General features: G+C 35.0%; 1 protein-coding gene across 1 annotated transcript in view; it reads left to right on the forward strand.

The window, feature by feature from the left end:
* The window catches only part of LOC136039183 (mucin-1-like), a gene marked incomplete at its 3' end in the record, with an annotated part of 21,084 nt that extends 2,324 nt beyond the window's left edge, over window positions 1-18,760 (forward strand). Inside the window, 3 exon segments of the mRNA XM_065722705.1 lie at window positions 5,182-5,228; window positions 11,294-11,379; window positions 17,612-18,760. Of these exon segments, the coding sequence (XP_065578777.1) occupies window positions 5,189-5,228; window positions 11,294-11,379; window positions 17,612-18,760 (1,275 nt within the window).
* Between the last annotated feature and the right edge of the window lie 2,345 nt (window positions 18,761-21,105).

Consider the following 21,105-nt stretch of genomic DNA (forward strand, 5'->3'; position numbering starts at 1 on the left):
ATGTCCTTAGGCTAAAATCGAAAACCTTAATGACTTGGTTTTATTTTATATTATTTTATATTAAATCAGCAAATGTGTATATATAGCACAGGGATATGTTCTTAATTAAACAAAAAAAAAACAAGTTTTTTTAACGGAAAGTAAGGAGCGACATTAAAACTTAAAACGAACCGAAATTACTTCGTATATGAAAGGGGATGCTTTTGAATCAATGCATGTTTTGATTTTGGCTCTCCGCAGATGAATAATTGAAACGCAATTTGCATATTTATATTTTTTGGCTAAATGACTTTCTCACAGTTTTGTTCGAATGCTTCTGAGAAAAAAAGCAGCGGGGGAAGAGGCCTAGTTACCCTTCGATTTTTTGGTTACTTAAAAAGACAACTAAAAACTATTAATTTTTTACGAATGTTTTTCTTAGTAAAAGATATACGTAAATTACAAATTAGCTTACGTAACGAACTTCTGTATCCTCACATTTTTATTACGTTTTTATGGGGGTTCGCCCCCTTGTCAGTACCTCGCTCCTTACACTAAAGCTTAAATTTTCTCCCAATCTCTTAAGAATGACCCCTGAATCACAAAAGCCATAGAATAAATAATTGAAGTTACTGAAAATAGCTTAGTGTAAAGAGCAAGGGATTAGGAGGAGGTGAGTCCATCATATGTGCAATAATTTCTGTTCATTTTAAGTTTTAATGCTGCTCCTTACTTTCAGTTGAAAAAACTTTTCCGTATTTTTTTAAAATAAACTAGAAAATCCTGCGTTCCCTTAATGAAAATTTTCTTCCCCCATGACAAAGTCCTCCAAGGAAAGTTCCCCCAACATATCCCCCTCTTCTCAACCCCTCCCCTAACCAAAAAACCCTCTGATAACGTATGTACAATTCCAAATAACCATTACTATGTGTAAGCACTGGTCAAAGTTGGTAACTTGTAGCCCCTCCCAAGGGGACTGTGGGGGATTATGTCGTCCCTAAAGACATGGTTGTAAGACTTTTGACTACGTTGAATAAAATGGCTATCTCATAATTTTGATCCGGTGACTTTGAGAAAATAATTAGCGTGGGAGGTGGCCTAGGTGTCCTGCAATTTTTTTGGTCACTTAAAAAGGGCACTAGAACTTCTCAATTCGTTAGAATGAGCCCTCTCGCAAGTTTCTAAGACTACTGGGTCGATACCATCACCCCTGGGAAAAAAAAATAATAAAAATAAACACGCATCCGTGATCTGCCTTCTGGTAATAAATACAAAATTCCACATCTTTGTAGATAGGAACTTGAAACTTCTACTATAGGGCTCTTGGATACGCTGAATCTGATGGTATAATTTTTGTTAAGATTCTATGACCTTTAGGGGTTATTTCCGCTTATTTTCTCAAATAAAGCAAATTTTCTTAGGCTTGTAACTTTTGATGGGTAAGATTAAACTTGATAAAACTTATATATTTAAAATCAGCATTAAAATGCAATTCCTTTGATGTAGCTACTGGTATCAAAATTTCATTATTTAGAGTTTTGGTTACTATTGAGCCGGGTCACTATTTACTACAGTTCGTTACCACGAACTGTTTGAAATTTAAGAATATTGATTCCTGGAAGTCCCAGCGATTTTCACATTTAAACGTTATAATGATAAAAGAGTGCAGAAAATTTATAAAATATACTTAGTTAACATATAACAAAATATTATACTCCAAAGTATATTTTGTTTTAATACAGCATAGATAACACTCTGGCTTTTAGAGATTTTAAGGGGGCGGTAGCCTTGTCTTTATTTGTGATTAAATTAAAAAACTAGTTTTTTTTAACTCAAAGTAAGGAGCAACATTAAAACTTAAAACGAACAGAAATTACTCACTCTTTACGATAAAGTTTTTAATTTTTTTTCAAGTCGAATTTTAGCAAAGAGTCAAACTTTAGCGTAAAGAGCGAGGGATTGTGGAGGGGAAAACCCATTTCATATACAGAGTGATTTCTGTTTGTTTTAAATTTTAATGTCGCTCCTTACTTTCAGTTAAAAAGTAGCTTTTTTATTTAATTTCTGAACGTTTTTGAATTAATGCATGTTTGATTTTGGCTCTCCACACATAAATTATTAAAATGAAATTTGCATATTAATTCTTTTTTTGGCTAAATGGCTTTCTCTTAGTTTTGATCAGATGATTTTGAGAAATAAGGGGTGGGGAAGGAGGCCTAGTTGCCCTCCAAGTTTTCAGTTACTTAGGCAACTAGAACCTTTAATTTTAAAAGAACGTTTTTATTGGTAAAAAATATACGTAACTTAAGAATTAACTTACGTAACAAACTTTTATATTCTTATATTTTTATTATGTATACGAGGGGGTTGTCCCCTCGTTAAAATCTCGCTCTTTACACTACATCTTAAGTTTTGTCCCAATTCTTTAAGAATGACCCCTGAATCAGAAAGGCCGTAGAATAAATAGTTGAAATTACTAAAAATACTTTAGCATAAAGAGCGAGGTATTTAAACACCCCCCCCCTCGCTCTTTAATGCGCTCCAAAAACCTTTCTCTTTATGCTAATGTACTTTTAAAACCCTTTTTATGCGTAATAATCTCTGTTCGTTCTAAGTTTTAATGCTACTCCTTACTTTCAATTGAAAAAACTTTTTCATGTTTATTTTTTCATTGTTTTTTATAATAATGCTAGAAAATCCTGCCCCCTTTTCATTGAATTTCTCTTCCCCCATGACATATTCCTCCAAGGTAAGATCCTCCCACATCGCCTCCTCCCCTCAACCCCACCCTCAAACCAAAAAAATCCCCTGAAAACGACTGTACACTTCCCAATAACCATTATTATATGTAAACACTGGTCGAAGTTTGTAACTTGCAGCCCCTCCCCCAGGGACTGTGGGGGAGTAAGTCATCCCCAAAGACATAGTTATCATGGTTTTTGACTATGCTGAATAAAATGGCTATCTCAAAATTTTGATCTGTTGACTTTGGGAAAAAATGAGCGTGGGAGGGGGCCTAGATCCCCACAGACAAAGTAATTAACATATGAAAAAGTTCTTTTCTGGGAAATATCTTCTCTGAATTAATAAATTTTTATCATCAAATTTTATTTTCTCATACATGATCTAATAACGTTTTAGTTAAAACATTTCTCCAAACCAGCCTTGGACAAAATTGGGCCAGGAACCAGTATTAACCAATGAATGAAGACCATCCCATTCTGGTCGAACATCTGACAAAATGGGTTGAGTTAAATTTGTCTGCTTTACAGTTGAGTTCATGAGGTCTAATTTGAATGGGAGTATTAAATAAATGATTGAGTTTAATTATGAGGGGGGAGCAATTTCCAGAATGGTGAGTTTAATTAAAGTGATATAAATAGGGTTAAGTTGCAGCTGAGTTGAGTGAAATGTTTATTGAGTTTAATGAAGGTTGAGAAGCATGGAGTTGATTTTAGGGGTTTGAGTTGCACAGGGATTGATTTAAAATGGGGTTGAGTTGTTGCAATGGGTTGGATTGAAGGGGTGTTGATGTAAATGGGGCTGAGTTTAACAGAAGTTGAATTGACAGGGGGATGAATTTCATGAGGGTAGAGCTAATTGTGGTTTGTTAAATGGGGTTGAATTGCATGAGTTACATTAGAATGATGGTTTTCATAAAATAGGGTTGAGTTGAATGGATTTAAATTACATGGGATTAGGTTTAATGGGTTGATCTGAGTAAGAAGGATATGCATGGGGTTGATTTGAATGGGGGTGGATTTTAGTGAAGGTTAAGTTGCATGGGGGTTGAGATGCATGAGTGTTGTGTAAAATGGAGCTGAGATGGAATTGAACCCAAGCAGGTAAACCAAAGGATGAGAAGAGGTGATTGTACAAGCTTAAATCTTTACGTGATAATTGCCCCGAGAGAAGTAATAGGAAAGTTTCTGTTGTTACGTCCAATTACGGGGGTGCTAAGGTAACTTTTGCCTTGGTACAACCAGCCCTTGGAGTGCCCTCTCTCTCTCTCTCCCCCCTCTCTCTCTCTCTCTCTCTCTCTCTCTCTCTCTCTCTCTCTCTCTCTCTCTCTCTCTCCTTTTTTTCTCTAGATTTTAAGTGTTAAGCTGGGAGAGAAAAAGCAGATTTTTTTTATACCCATAATGGCTTCTTTATTTATTTATGATTTCCCCGTGTATTTTTAACCTAAACTGTTAAAATCTAATTAGTTTTAGTTGTATAATACAGCTTATTCTGAAGGGTGAATTTGATTCTTTTTTTGGAGTTTATATTGTTAATGAATAGTGGCTGCCCAAAATTGCATTTATATGAAAGAGCTTCCCGTTAAGCAAATTCGTCTAGGTAACTATTGTATCTCAAAACCGCTATACTTTCATAGCCAAATGATTGGGCAACCAAAACCCTCTCCCTCGCTTAATCCTGTTCTCAATTTTTATGGTCTTAAATTTTTTTTTGAATATAAATGTTAGAATACTTGTATGCGAGTTGATGTGTAAAGGATGCGTGGGTACATACATTGTGCCTACAGAATACGTGGGTACACCAAGATACGTGCATGCAACTCATTTGAACAGAAAAATTCCTTAAAAGTGATTACTGGAGGTTTTTTATTCTTATCCACAGAATGATATGACCAGATTTGTACGAAGAAGCTATTTTCTGTGGCTAATTGCAAAAATAAACTATTATTTAATAATTTGAATCCATTCGAATGATTTTAACATTTCGGGAGGGGTGATGGTCCCATCCCTTCTACGTACGTGTCTAGTACGATATTGTTATATTTATTAATAATTAAGCTTAGTGTATCCATAGATATAATTAACCTATCGTGTTTAGCTTGAATTTTAATTCAAAAGAAACCCAAAAGGTTTTAACTCATTTGAAGGGGCAATAGAAAAAAATGAAATATTTATTTTATATGTACTTATCGCATAGTGAACGACTCTATACTTTCACGTAATTAACAAATTTAGAAAGGGGTGACAATTTTAAAAGGCTGCAACTGTTCCAATGGGCTAATGTGTAGATCACTCAGTTAGCACTTCTGTTATACTTTATAGGTAAGGTACGCTCTCAAAGTAAATTAATGTAAATAATTATTTTCGGAGGTAAACAATTTTCAACTTTTAAGCCTTTTATTTATGGTGGTAATAATGTTAATTCTAATGACTAAAATTGTGTTGTTGTTTTTTTTTTCAGGTAGAAGATGCAGCCCCTTTATGTACTATCAGTCATTTTCTTCAGTGGTAAGTTGTTATTAATTTATCCTCCCTTTTATTGGTTTCTGGTACCCGATGGCGATCAATTTGAACTAGACAGGGACGCTGAAGACAATGGGGTCCATGTCTTTCTTCCAAATCCTAAATTTTAAAAAAATTTCTGAGGACTTCTAGAAATTATAAAAAAAAAAAAAGTTCTTTTATGCCCTCTACCCTACCCAGTAAAAAAAATCACGAGTTTTTGCCTGGTATTTCGTACTATTTAAATTTCATTCTTAAAAAAGCGTCAACATTAGAACATCAGAATTACTAGAGATTACATCAAACCTCAAAATATTTTCAGAGCTGAATTGTTTACATTTTGATTTTCCAAGTAGGGATGTCAGTACCCTTTTTGGTGTAAGTACCTTTCGAATGATTTTGAGCAGATATTCAGGTTGATATCTGAATACAATTCACATTTAACATATAACTTCAATGAAAATTGTGTCACTTTTTCAAAGGAAGGCCTAATCCAACATTCGAGTCTATAATAAAGGGCTTAAAAGCTTACCATAGAATACTAAGAACGGTTAAAACTAAGAGAAAGTTTGTAAAACCCAATAATCCCATTTTACAGCAACAAAATATCAATATTGTATTTTTTACACAGAGGGCACAATATTCTGAGCATTATATGTATTACATACAGGGTTGCCACCACGGTCAGTTCCTAAAGTGTTATTTGGGTCCTACAACTCAAATTTGGGTCCTACAAAGCAATTTTTTGGTGCTACAAGTTATATATGGAGTAATTTCTGTTCGTTTTAAGTTATAATATCGCTCCTTACTTTCAATTAAAAAAACTAGTTTTCTTATGTAATTTCTGAACGTTTTTGAATTAATGCATGTTAGATTATGGCTCTCCACACATAAATTATTAAAATGAAATTTGCATATTAATTCTTTTTTGGCTAAATGGCTTTCTCTTAGTTTTGATCAGATGATTTTGAGAAATAAGGGGTGGGGAAGGAATTCCCTATCTACAAAGATGTGGAATTTTGCATTTTTTACCAGAGGCCACATCACGGATGCGTGTTTATTTTTATTATTTTTTTTTCCCCAGGAGTGATCGTATCGACCCAGTAGTCTTAGAAACTTGCGAGAGGGCTCATTCTAACGAAATAAGAAGTTCTAATGCCCTTTTTAAGTGACCAAAAAAATTGGAGGACACCTAGGCCCCCTCCCACACTAATTATTTTCCAAATTATTGCAGGGGAAGTTGCCCTGCAATTTTTCGGTTACATAAAAAGGCAACTATAAATTTTAATTTTTAACGAATGTTTTTATTAGTAAAAAATATACGTAACTTAAGAATTAGCTTACGTAACAAACTTTTATATTCTTAAATTTTTATTATGCATATTAGGGGGTTTGTACCCTCGTTAATACCTCGCTCTTTACACTAAATCGTAAGTTTTATCCCAATTCTTTAAGAATGACCCCTGAATCCGAAAGGCCCGAATCCGAATAAATAGTTGAAATTACTAAAAATACTATAGCATAAAGAGCGAGGTATTTATCTCCTCCTAAATACCTCACTCTTTATGCTAAAGTATTTTTAGACCCCCTCATATGCGTAATAATCTCTATTCGTTTTAAGTTTCAATGCTACTCCTTACTTTCAGTTGAAAAAACTTTTCCATGTTTATTTTTTCATTGTTTTTTTTATAGTAATTTTAGAATACCCTGTGCCCTTTTCATTGAATTTCTGTTCCTCCATGATACATTTCTCCAGGGAAAGATCCCTCCACATAGCTCCCTCCCCTCAACCCCACCCCGAAAACCAACAAAAAATCACCCAAAAAGCTGTACACTTCCCAGTCACCATTATTATATGTAAACACTGGCCGAAGTTTGTAACTTGCAGCCCCTCCCCCAGGAACTATGGGGGAGTAAATCATTCCCAAAGACACAGTTATTATGGTTTTTGACTATGCGGAACAAAATGGCAATCTCAAAATTTTGATCCGTTGACTTTGGAGAAAAAATGAGCGTGGGAGGGGCCTACGTGTCCTCCAATTTTTTGGTCACTTAAAAAGGGCACTGGAACTTTTCATTTCCGTTAGAATGAGCCCTCTTGCGACATTCTAGGACCACTTGGTCGATACGATGACCCCAGGGGAAAAGAAGAAACAAACAAACAAATAAACACACACCCGTAATTTGTCTTCTGGCAAAAAATACAAAATTCCATATTTGTGTAGATAGGAGTCTGAAACTTCTACAATAGTGTTCTCTGATACGCGGAATCAGATGGTGTGATTTTCGTTAATATTCTATGACTTTTAGGGGTTGTTTTCCCCTATTTTTAAAAATAAGGAAAATTTTCTCAGGCTCATAATTTTTGATGGGTAAGACTAAACTTGATTAAACTTATATATTTAAAACCAGCATTAAAATACACTTCTTTTTATATAGCTATTAATATCAAAACCCCATTTTTAGAGTTTTGGTTGCTATTGAGCCGGGTCGCTCCTTACTACAGTTCGTTATCACGAACTGTTTGATTACCACGAACTGTTTGAAAGTTTGACTCTTTCTCTCCACTCTTCTTTTTAAAACAGTAAAAAACTTTAGCATAAAGGGCGGGGCATTGATGAGGAACGTTTTTTTACTTTACGTTGTTTTTTTTTGTTTTTTTTTATATATTACGGGGCGTTTTTCATTTAATTTCTGAACCTTTTTGAGTCAATGCATGTTTAGATTTTGGCTCTCCGAAGAGGAATAATTAAAATGAATTTTTGAATATTTTTGTTTTGGCTAAATGGCTTTCTCATAATTTTGATCGAATGATTTTGAGAAAAAAGAGCAGGGGAGGAAGCCTAGTTGCCCTCCGATTTTTTGGTTAATTCAAAAGGCAACTAGATGTTTCAAATTTTTACGAATCTTTAGTATTCTCGTGTTTTTATTATATATATGAGGGGGTTCGCCCCCTCGTCAGTACCTCGCTCTTTACACTAAAGCTTAAATTTTGTCCCAATTCACTATGAATGACCACTGAATCACAAAAGCCGTAGAATAAATATTTTAAATTACTAAAAATACTTTAGCGTAAAGAGCGAGGTATTAAGAGGAGGTGAGCCCCTCATATTGGTAATAATTTCTGTTTGTTTTAAGTTTTAATGCTGCCCCTTACTTCCAGCTGAAAAAAATTTCATATTTATTTTTCAATGTTTTTTTTTATAATGCAAGTAAATCCTGCGCTCCCTTCATGGAAATTTTCTTCTCCCACGACAAATTCCTCGATGGGAAGGTCCCCCCCAGCATATATCCCTCTTCTCAACCCCTCCCCCAACCAAACAATCCTCCTGAAAACGCCTTTACACTTCCCAATAACCACTACTCTATGTAAGCACTGGACAAAGTTTGTAACTTGTTGCCCCTCCAACAAGGACTGAGGGGGAGTAAGTCGTTCCCAAAGACATAGTTATAAGGTTTTTCGACTACGCTGAATAAAATAGCTATCTCTGAATTTTAATCCGTTGACTTTGGGAAAATAATTAGCGTGGGAGGGGGCCTAGGTGCCCTCCAATTTTTTGGTCACTTAAAAAGGGCACTAGAACTTTTCATTTTAGTTAGAATGAGCCCTCTTGCAACATTCTAGGACAATTGAGTACATACGATCACCCTGAAAAAAAAAACAAACAAATAAACAAACAAACAAATAAACACGCATCCATGATCTGCTTTCTGGCAAAAAATGCAAAATTCCAAATTTTTGTAGATAGGAGCTTGCAACTTCTACAGTAGAGTTCTCTGATACGTGTGATTTTCGTTAAGATTCTATGACTTTTATGAGGTGTTTCCCCCTATTTTCTAAAATAACGCAAATTTTCTCAGGCTCGTAACTATCGATGGGTAAGACTAAACTTGATGAAAATTATATATTTAAAATCAAAATTAAAATGCAATTCTTTTGATGTAGCTATTGGTATCAAAATTCCATTTTTTAGAGTTGTGGTTACTATTGAGCCGGGTCGCTCCTCACTATAGTTCGTTACCACGAACTGTTTGATATTGGATGGCACCTACCAGCCAAAATTAGATTTTCAATCAGCTCCATTGCTTTGGTTATGATTTATTTGCAATTTTTTTAAATCAAAACAACGCATGCGAATTGCCGTACGAGTTGAAATTATTCAACGCATCCGACATTGCAGCAAAAGGGGTGGTTATGCATCGTTTGACACACGATTTGTGTCATTTGTCGCATATTGCAAGATTTTACGCGAAATCACAGCAGTGGGAACCAGTTTGAGCTATTTGCTTGGAACTTCAAGGAGTTAAAATAGTAAAAAAGCTGTATTTTTTCAACTCTGAAGGTGTTGATCTTGTATCAATCGACAACCATTTTATATTACTTTAATATTTGGTTTACTACTACTACTAACAACACAGCACTAAGCTGTCTGAGGCCAAGATAGCTGCATACGCTCTTCCTCTCTCCCAGTCTATTCAAAGGCTCCCTCTTATATAAAAATAGTGTTTCCAAAATTTAGGACCTAAGCGAATTTTGAATTTTTGAATCATTTTTACAGCAAAAAATGGGGGTAGGCCAATTTTCAGAAAACAATACCGTACCATTTTCGACTAAAACATAGTAAATAAATGAATAAAAAAGTATACATGTATACACATACTGTTCGTTTAGCGAGATTAGATTTAACTTGTCTTTATATTTTTTCACAGGTTCAGCTATATAAAAATAAAAAAAAATATATAAATATAAAAAAGCTATATAAAATAGCTTTTCCAAAATTTAGGACCTAAGCGAATTTTTGAAGTCGCAAACATTTTTACATCATTTTTAACAGAAAAAATCATTTTTACAAAATCATTTTTACAGCAAAAAATGGAGATAGGCCAATTTTCAGAAAAAAATATCGTATCATTTTTTACTAAAACATAGCAAATAAATGAATAAAAAAAAATATACATGTACGCATATACTGTTCGTTTAGCGAGATTAGATTTAACTTGTCTTTATATTTTTTCACAGGTTCAGCTTACAGATAGGAGAGGTTCTAAGCTCCCGTCTTTTTAACTTCATTAAAATCTACCTTAAGTATTGGCTCTAATTGGTGAGTCACAGAAATTGTGCTTTTTAACTTAAATAGAGCCCAACTAAAAAAAAATTGCTCACAGTATACCTACAAGCGTGACTGTAAGGTGGCTTGAGCGTCAGGAATAAAGACAACCAAAATTCTTTTTGGTGGCACATTTTTCTCATTTTATTGGTAGGCCTACTGGTGGGAAAGTTATAAATTAAAAATTCTACCCTATGCAAAATAGAACGTTCTTGAAAATTCACGAAAAAAAGTGAGTTGTTTGAAGCTCATGTTAGAAAAATACCTCTATAAAATTTTTAAGCATAGAAGAGTTGAAGTTAAAGGATTTTAAGTCCAATAACTAAGCGACACCAACTAGCCAAATACTAAGTGAAGCCAATAATTAAGGGACACCAACTAGCTTTTTTCTTAGTCTCGTTTTTTTTTTTCACTATACTTTACATGGATTGAAAATTTAACAAGGAGAATTTAAAAGTAGCAGGTTGTCTGACGGCGCATGTAACACATAAAAATAATAGCATATACTATTTTTTGAAGGCCTGTTAATGATAAAGTCTTAGTGGCGTAATAAATGCAGTTTATAATTTTAATCTAATTCAATTTTGTCCAATTCAATTTCAATAACTTCAATTTTTCCCGGAAAATACACTTTTGGGGCTTCAGTTCTATTTGAGTTTTTGGATATGTGGTACTTCTGCAGCTAGTAATATGCTTGTTTAGTATTCTTAGCTATAGTTGGCAGGAATTTGAAACGCATAAATTCTGATACCCACCATAGTAGTAAGAAACCCATTTAGCCCATCCGTCCTTCCCCAAAGATCTCAATATATTATTGCTTTCTTTGGAATATTCAACATTTTTTAAATAATTCATCTATTTGTATTTTTCTTCCAATCCCTTCCCCCTTCTCTCCTACAAAAAGCTTTGCATTTATGTGCCTGCTTCATTCTAGTGAAAAATATCTTCTTTTTCTTCTTTAAGGTTTAGTACTTTCGCATGCTAAAAAAGAAACTAGCAATAACAGGAATACAACTGAACTATTAGAAGAAGAAGATGATGACAAAAGAGTAAGTATTTTTATAGATATGTATAAACAATAAAATTTATTTTAAGCTTTGAAATAAAAGGAAACAATAAGTAAAACATAAAAGAAACTTCAATATCATCCGATGAACAACGTTTCCGTCTAGCTATCTTAGTCTATGCTGGCCTATTAGCTGTGTTTCGCTTGTTTTTCGATGGAATTTTCTAAATGACGTCGAAAAAAGACAATCTAATACGGAAAAGGTTGTCCGTTCCTCAACACCCCACTCTTTGCGCTAAAGTTTGACTCTTTCTCACATTTCTACTTTTTAAAACAATAAAAAACTTTAGTGTAAAGAGCGGGTTGTGAGGAGCGGACATCCCTTTTCATATACTAATACTACTAATAACTCATTACAACACCAAGCCGCCAGGGCCAACACAGCTACGCACGCTCCTCCTCCAGCCTAATCTATTTAAGGCCTCCCTATTTAAACCCTCCCAGGAAGTTCCCATTTCCTTTAAATCTTTGTTTATGACATCCTCTCACCCCAGACTAGGACGACCTGCTTTCCGTTTAGCCCCAGACGGCTGGCCAAAAAGAACAATCTTCGGCAATCTGTCTTATTTCATCTGCAGAGTGTGGCCTAGCCATCTCAACCTTTCTTTCATTATAGACCTAGAAAGCGGGATTGAACTACACTTTTCGTACAATCTACTGTTTGAAATACGGTCAGTCAGCCGGGTACCCAAAACAATCCATAGGCAATTTCTCTGGAAAACATCTAGTAAATGTTCGTCCACTTTTCGGAGCGCCCATACTTCAAAACCATATTTGACCTCTATCATCACTGTAGCTTCCAATATTCTAATCTGGGTTTACAGATTTATCTTCCTATTCTTCCAAACTTTTTTTAACTGTGAAAAAACACCATGAGCCTTAGCTATTCTACTTTTAACATCTTCACTACTCCCATTGTCTTTACTAATAATACTACCAAGGTAAATGAAGCTACCAACCTGATCAATCTTTTCGTTACCCAGGTTAGCTTTTTCATCTTTACTTATTCATAGCCTTTGTGACCTAGTCTTCTTAACATTGATTTTCAGACATATTCTAGCACCCTGAACTCGCAAAACCTCTAAAAAATTATTCATTTGCTTATACTTTTATCTAATATGCTAAAATCATCAGCATAATCTAATTCCAGGAAAGTTGTTCCTCCCCATTTGATTGCGTGGTCTCCAATTGCCTTTCCTTTGCTCCTTAAGACAAGTCCATCAAAATGATCCATATAAAGGGGAATAGAACACAACCCTACTTAACTACTAATTTAATACAATCCAGTTGCTAATCTCATTTCCAGAGATTAGCAACTGGTTTAATACAACCAGTTGCTAATCTCATTTCCTATCTTAACCGCAGCAGTATTATTCTCGTATATAGCACAAATCACTTTGATGTATTTTTCTTGTATACCATATAAGGATAAAACTTTTTCTAAAGCTTCTCTAGCAGCAGAATCGAAGGGTTGCTCATAATCGATAAAACTGAGGACAAAAGTTGTTTGACAAAGAAGGGAGTTTTCAATTATTAACCTAAGAGTGAAAATTTGGTCGACATATCCTCTACCTTTTCTAAAACTGAACTTTTCTTCTCTTAAAACCTTATCACTTATCTCTCTTATCTACCTTTATCCCCATCTACCTTATCTCTCAGTCTAAAAAGTATCATACTACTAAATAATTTGCTACCTACATCGATAATTACGACACTCACTTTTCATATACTGAATAATTTCTGTTCATTTTAAGTTTTAATGTCCCATCTTACTTTCGGTTAAAAAAAACTTTTCTTTATTTAATTTCTGAATGCTATTGAATAAAAACGGGTTTCAAATTTAACTCATCATACACGAATAAATAAAACAAAGTTAGTATTTTTATGAAAATGAAAGTCACAGGTTGAGCAATTCTCAAATGACTGAAATGAGTGAAAGAAATGATCTTCAAAAGACATACATAATTGTTTATGTTAGTTTTGATTTTTGATGTTATTCCTTACTTTCAGTTGGAAAAAAACTTGTTTTTTCTTATTTAACTACACACACAAGCCGAAGACATACACTAACTTTGGTTTAATCAAACAGTTCAGGGTAACGAACTGTAGTAAGTAGCGACCTGGCTAAATAGTAACCCAAACTCTAAAAAATTTAATTTTTATACTAATAGCTACATGAAAAGAAGTGAAGTTTAATGCTGATTTTAAATATATAAGTTTCATCAAGTTTAGTTCTACCCATCAAAAGTTACGAGCCTGAGAAAATTTGCAGTATTTTAGAAAATAGGGGGATACGAACCCTAAGAGTCATAGAATCTTAACTAAAATCACACCATCCGATTCAGCGTATCAGAGAACCCTAATGTAGACGTTTCAAGCTCCTATCTACAAAAATGCGGAATTTTGTATTTTTTTTGTCAGAAGGCAGATCACGGATGTGTTTTTTTCCCCAGGGGTGATCGTATCGACCCAGTGGTCCTAGAATCTTGCAAGAGAGCTCATTCTAACGGAAATAAAAGTTCTAGTACCATTTTCAATGACCAAAAAAATTGGAGGGTACCTAGGCCCCCTCCCACGCCATTTATTTTCCCAAAGTCACCGGATCAAATTCTAAGGTAGCCATTTTATTCAACGTAGTTGAAAAACCTTATAACTATGTCTTTGGGGACGAATTACTCCCCCACAGTCCCCTTGGGAGGGGCTACAAGTTACAAACTTTGACCAGTGCTTACATATAGTAATGGTTATTGGGAAGTGTACAGACGTTTTCAGGGGGATTTTTCGGTGGGGGAGGGGTTGAAAAGAGGGGGATATGTTAGGGGAACTTTCCATTGAGGTATTTGTCATGGGGGAGGAAAATTTCCATGAAGGAAGCGCAGAATTTTCCAGCATTATTAAAAAAAAAACAATGCAAAAATAAATATGAAAAGTTTTTCAGCTGGAAGTAAGGAGCAGCATTAAAACTTAAAACAAACAGAAATGATGACGCATATGAGGGGATTACGCAATTCATTCTTAATGAATTGGGACAAAATTTAATTTTTAGTGTAAAGAGCGAGATACTGACGAGGAGGTGAACCCCCCATATATGTAATAAAAACATGAGATTACAAAAGTTCATTACGTAAGCTAATTTATAAGTTACGTTTATCTTTTACTGATAAAAACATTCATACAAAATTAAAAGTTCTAGTTGCCTCCTTATGCAACCAAAAAATTGCAGGGCAACTAGGCTTCCTCCACCGTTCCCTTTTTTCTCAAAATCATTCGATCAAAACTATGAGAAAGCCATTTAGCCAAAAAAAAAAAAATTGCAAATTTCTTGTTAAATATTCCTCTGCGGAGAGCCAAAATCAAAACATGCGTTGATTCAAAAACATTCAGAAATTAAATATAAAAAAACAAGTTTTTTTGCTGAAAGTAAGGAGCGACATTAAAACTTAAAACAAACAGAAATACTTCCTAGGTGAAAGGGGCTGCTTCCTCCTCATCAACGCCCCGCTTTTTACGCTAAAGTTTTTTACTGTTTTAAAAAGCAGAGTTGAGAGAAGGAGTCAAACTTTAACGTAAAGAGCGGGGCGTTGATGAAGAAGCAGCCCCTTTCATATACGAAGTAATTTCTGTTCGTTTTAAGTTTTAATGTCGCTCCTTACTTTCAGCTAAAAAAACTTGTTTTTTTATTTAATAATACATAAAAATCATATTTATGAAGCTGTTTAACATTTTATTATTAAGCTGAAGTTAAAGGTTCATTAAGCTGATTAAGCTGAACATTTTATTATTTATTAAGCTGAAATTTAATGATAACATTGGGCAGAAAATAAAACAAACAAATTATTGCTTATATCGGCCATTATTTAACAAAATTTGAGCTTTAGCGTAAAAAGCGAGGCATTGACGAGGGGGTCAACTTCCTCATATACATAATATGAGGGGGACTCGCCCCTCGTTTTCCTTGTAGAAAGGCCTTGAGTCACAAAGGCCTTTAAATTAGAATAAATAGTTCTTTTGAAATTACTAAAAATTACTTTAGCGTGAAGAGCGAGGTATTAACGAGGGGACGAAGCACCTCATATACGTAATAGTTTCAGTTCGTTTTAAGTTTTAATGTTTATCTTTATTTTAAATAGAAAAAAAAATTTATTTAATATCTTATGTTTTTTAAACAATGCTGGAAAATCCAGCACGGAAATTCTCTTCCCTTATTAAAAATTCATCCTTGAAAAGCTCCTCCCACGTAACCAAATCCCTCCATACCAGAAAAAATACCCCCTAAAAGTTCCTATATACTTACCAATAACCAATACTATATGTAAATAATGGGCAAAGTTAATAACTTGCAGTCTTTCCGCCGGTGACTGCGGGGAATTAAGTCGTCCTAAAAGACAAATTTATCAAATATTTCGACTATGCTGAACAAAATTGCCAACTTAAATTTTGATCTAGTGACTTTAGCGAAAACATGAGCGTTTGGGACGGGACCTAGCTGCTCTCCAATCTTTGTCACTTATAGAGACATTTAAAACTTGTAATTTCTGTTTGAATGAGCAATCTCGCAAAATTCTATGATTACATTTTTGCACATTTTTTGCAAATAGCGGCTTGAAACTTCTACAATTGTGTTCTCTGATACGCTGAATCTAATGGTATGACTTTCATTAAGATTCTATGACTTTAAGGTGTGTTTCCCCCTTTTGTGAAAACAAGGCAAATTTTCTCAGGCTCGTAACCTTTGATGGGTAGAACTTGATGAAACTTTTATATTTAAAATCGGCATAAGAATCCGATTCTTTTGATGCATTTATTGGCATCAAAATTCTGATTTTTAGAGTTTCTGTGACAATTAAGCCAGGATGTTCCTTACTTACAGTTCGCTACCACGAACTGTTTGATATTAAACCTTTTAACAAAGGCACATAATAAACAATCGACCGAAAATTCATAGTTTGAGAGGTTTTCAATGTGTTTGAAATTAGTTCCATCTATTTTCCATGAATGCATTCTTCCATTTGTTTGTATTTCCTAAATTAGAAGTGTATTTAATATTTTAAGTAAAATAGCGACAAAGAAAATTAAGAAAAGCATGTTAAACTAATGAGATTCATGCGGCACAATCGTTAAGCATGCACCGTTGAAAATACAGCGCTTGCAGAGTAAAGATTGTAAGTAAACAAAAGTAGATAAGTAAGTATGACGGCACTAGACTCTTAAGGTCTAAACCAGCTGTGCTGATCTCTGTTTAGTGGCTCTTTAGCCAGGAAGCTCAATGGGGGGAGGGGCAGCTATTCTGTACTTTTGGAAACCTTTCCTGCTTACCTTCTGCAGATTTATCCAAGTACCCATTTAGAGCTTGGTCGACTCTGGCTGAGCTTACAGAGTCACGCCACTGCTCAGCGTCCCAAAAAAAATAACTGGTCACGCCAGGAATCGAACCCGTGCCCATTGGAAAAATGATTCCTAGCCCTGCGTGCCAACGACTTGGCTAAGATGGCTTAGAGTAAAGATTGAAGGTAAATTCATTGAAATTGAAAGGTGATAGTATGGAAAAACAGTTTCACTACATGGTTGTTGAACTTAGATGAAAAGATATAAGGACCTAATGTTAGCGAAACTGTAGAAAAAGGCTACAATTTTTGGCTCTCATTAGCATAAAACTCATAGATTCATAGCACACAGCAAATAGAAGCCTCATAGCCCTTTTCAAGCCAATCTTTTGCCATTTCAAATGTCCGCTTCTTTGATACCTGTAATGGTTCTGACAGAAGTTAATAGGGGAGGGTGGATCTGCAGATACATTTACAAAGGAGTCTAGTTTTGAAAAAAAAAATACAATAAAAGTAATAAACTTGTTCAAATATTGCCAAGTTTTGCATTTTCGTCTTCAAAGTGGGGAGGAGGTCTTCCCTTCCCATTCCTTCTTAGAATAATTATTTTTGTGTTAGTGATTTTTCTCTTTTTTAATGAGTGGCCCTAATCTATTTTCATGTTTAATTTTAATAAACAAGGTAAATAAAGAGTAATACTAAGATGGATATTGTTTAGAGTTAACGTTTATAGGCCCTTTTTAAACCAGATTTATTTAAAAGACAGGACATTCATTGACTTGTATCAGTATTTTTTTTTTTTTTTTTTTTTTTTTTTTTTGCTTCAATTAAGTCTCTTTAGTAACTGCTCTTTAATTACAAATCTTAACTTTCATCTATTTTATATTTTAGGATAGGAGGGGTTTTGGTCCATTTAACGGGCAGAGTGGATACGGCCCTAGTAACTCTGTTCAACCGGAAACTTTACCAGCATCTTTGCATTCAAATAATGAAGGTTCTTCGTACCAAAGACCAGCTGGCTACGGTCCACGACCAGCAGTACAGCCTGTTCCTCACCCAGCACAGGCTCAACATGAACACAGTTCATCTTCTGGCTATGGTTCTGACTCGTCAACTCTATTAAAACCTGGAATAACACTTCCTGCTCCTGTTAAATCTTCAGATTACGGATCATATCCTTTAGTCCAACCAGTTCCTCCGGCACCGATTAGTCACGGATATGAAACCCGTTCTGGCTATGCACAAAGGCCATCAGCCCCATTAAGACCTTCTGGATATGGCTCAAATCCATCAGTACAGCCAGTTCCTCGTCCAACACTAACTGGGCCCGGACAAAGACCATCCTTTGGATATGGCCAAGTTCAGTCAGAACATTTAGGCTATATGTCTCAGCAATCAGTACATCCAGCTCCTCTTCCTGCACCCATTGACCCTGGCCATAGATTATCCTCCGGCTATGGTCCCGCTCCATCGGTCCCATCCAAAACCTCAAGCTACGGCTCCCGGCCTTCAGTACAGCCACTTCCTTCTCCAGAACCCGTGAATCCTGGCTATGGCTCATCTTCTGGCTATGATTCTGCTCCAGCAACACCCTCAAAGCCTTCAAGTTATAGCCCACAGCCGTCAGTACAGCCGCCTACTGCTCCAGCACCAATCAATCATGGCTATGGCTCATCTTCAGGCTATGGGTCGGGTCCGTCATCCCCTCTACATCCAGTTATGACACTCCCTGCTGTCGTTAGCTCACATAAATCATCAGGGACAGGCTATAAAGATAAAAATGGTGCTACTGCTATGGCTGAAGAAGCTGCAAATATAGCCCAGTCAGCACAAGTAGCTCAGATGTTTGCAGCTCAGCAAGCAGCTCAACAAGCCATTTCACAACTAGCAGACCAAGCATCTCAAGCTGCACAACGAGCTTCTGCAGCAGTTGCTGCAAAACAAATTCAGTCTCAGCGAATTACTGAAGCTACGCAAGCAGCACAATCTGTAGCACAAGTGGAGGCAAGTCTAGCCACTGATGTTTCTCAAGCAACTCAGGTAATTTTTGCTCATTTATGTTTCATTTCAATCACTAGAGTATAATTTCTTATCTATCCACTATTTCCATTACTTATCTCGTCAGTTTTTCCATTAATTTACTACTGCACAAAGGGAATCCCAAATAACCATACCCATTTCCTCACTTTAAAATTTCCCGGAAAACTAAGGTCAACTCAGTATTACATCCTTTAAACCTGGCTCTGAAATCCCCGCTGCAGTGTTTCTGAAATCAATTCGAAATTGTGTTTTAATACTCACAGGAATATTCAAAATCTTCCCGCATATTTTCAAACAGTTCGTGGTAACGAACTGTAGTAAGGAGCGACCCGGCTCAATAGTAACCAAAACTCTAAAAAACGGAATTTTGATAACAGTAGCTACATCAAAAGAATAGCATTTTAATGCTAATTTTAAATATATAAGCTTCATCAAGTTTAGTCTTACCCATCAAAAGTTATGAGCCTGAGAAAATTTGCTTTATTTTAGAAAATAGGGGGAAATATCCCCTAAAAGAAATAGAATCTTAGCAAAAATCACAACATCGTATTCAACGTATCATAGAACTCAACTGTAAAAGTTTAAAGCTCCTATCTATAAAAATGTGGATATTCGTATTTTTTGCCAGTAGACCGATCACGGGTGCGTGTTTATTTGTTGTTGTTTTTTCCCCAAGGGTGATTGTATCGAACCAGTGGTCCTAGAATTTTGAAAGAGGGCTCATTCTAACGGGAATTATAAGTTCTAGTGCCCTTTTTAAGTGACCAAATAATTGGAGGGCACCTAGGCCTCCTCCCATGCTCATTTTACCCCAAAGTCACCAGATCAAAATTCTGAGATAGCCATTTTATTCACTATAGTCGAAAATCCTAATAACTATGTCTTCGGGGACGATTTATTCCCTACAGTCCTTTTGGGAGGGGCTGCAAGTTACAAAATTTGATCAGTGTTTACATATAGTAATGGTTATTGGGAAGTGTACAGTCGTTTTCAGGGGGATTTTTTTGGTTTGGGAGGAGAGGTTGAGGGGGGTTACGTGTGAGGATCTTTCCATGGAGGAATTTGTCATGGGGAAGAGAAATTCAATGAAGGAGGCGCAAGATTTTCTAAAATTATTTTTAAAAAAATGAAAAAATAAATATGAAAAGTTTTTTCAACTGAAAGTAAGGAGCAGTATTTAAACTTAAAACGAACAGAAATTATTACACATGTGAGGGTTCAAATTCCTCGCTCTTTACGCTAAAGTATTTTTAGTAATTTCAACTATTTATTCAACGGCCTTTGTGAATCAGAGGTCATTCTTAAGGAATTGGGACAAAATTTAAGCTTTAGCGTGAAGAGCGAAGTATTGACGAGGGGGTGAATCCCCTCATATACGTAATAAAAACATACAAATATAGAAGCTTGTTACGTTAGTTAATTCGTAAGTTACGTATATTTTTACTAATGAAAACATTCGTAAAAAATGAAAAGTTCTAGTTGCCTTTTTAAGTAATCAAAAAATTGGAGGGCAACTAGGCCTCCCCCCTTGCTCCTTTTTTTCTCAAAGTCTTCCGATTAAAACTATGAGATAGCCTTTTAGTCAAAAAAAATTAAAATGCAAATTTTGCTTTAATTATTTATGTGCGGAGAGCCAAAATCTAAACATGCATTAATTCAAAAACACTCAGAAATTAAATATAAAAAAACAAGTTTTTTTAACTGAAAGTAAGGAGCAATATTAAAACTTAAAACGAACAGAAATTACTCCGTATATGAAAGGGGCTGTTCCCTCCTCGACGCCCCACTCTTTACGCTAAAGTTGTTTACTGTTTTAAAAAAGTAGAGTTAAGAGAAAGTGTCAAACTTTAGTATAAAGAGCGGGGCGTTGAGGAGGGAAGAGCCCCTTTTATATACGGATTAATTTCTGTTCGTTTTAAGTTTTAATGTTGTTCCTTATTTTCAGTTTTAAAAAACTTGTTTTTTTTGCTTAATAATTAAAAAAAGCCAACAGATAGAACCCTTTGAACCTTGGTCCCCGCTCATCTAATAAATTTTTCTAAAGTGTTAAAATAAACGGTGTTCTTATTGAATTTATCTGTTTGTGCATTTTTTTTAATTCTCCTCCCCCCCCCTTCAAAGAATGAATTCATCTGTAGAGGCTTAGAAGAAGTAATAATTTACTGAAAAATTGGATAATTTTTATAATATTAAAGCAATTTTTGGATTTTATATTGGCGCTGATTGTCACTGTCAGCTATGTATGCATGGTTTTGTAAATTACGGCTGCTAAACCTTGTTCCTGATGGTTTCATTATATCTTTGGGATATTTATCTTAAATCTGAAACATTTGGATTAAACTACT

The sequence above is a fragment of the Artemia franciscana genome, chromosome 19 (genome assembly GCF_032884065.1).
Source record: "Artemia franciscana chromosome 19, ASM3288406v1, whole genome shotgun sequence".
In the NCBI taxonomy this organism is placed as follows: Eukaryota; Metazoa; Arthropoda; class Branchiopoda; order Anostraca; family Artemiidae; genus Artemia; species Artemia franciscana.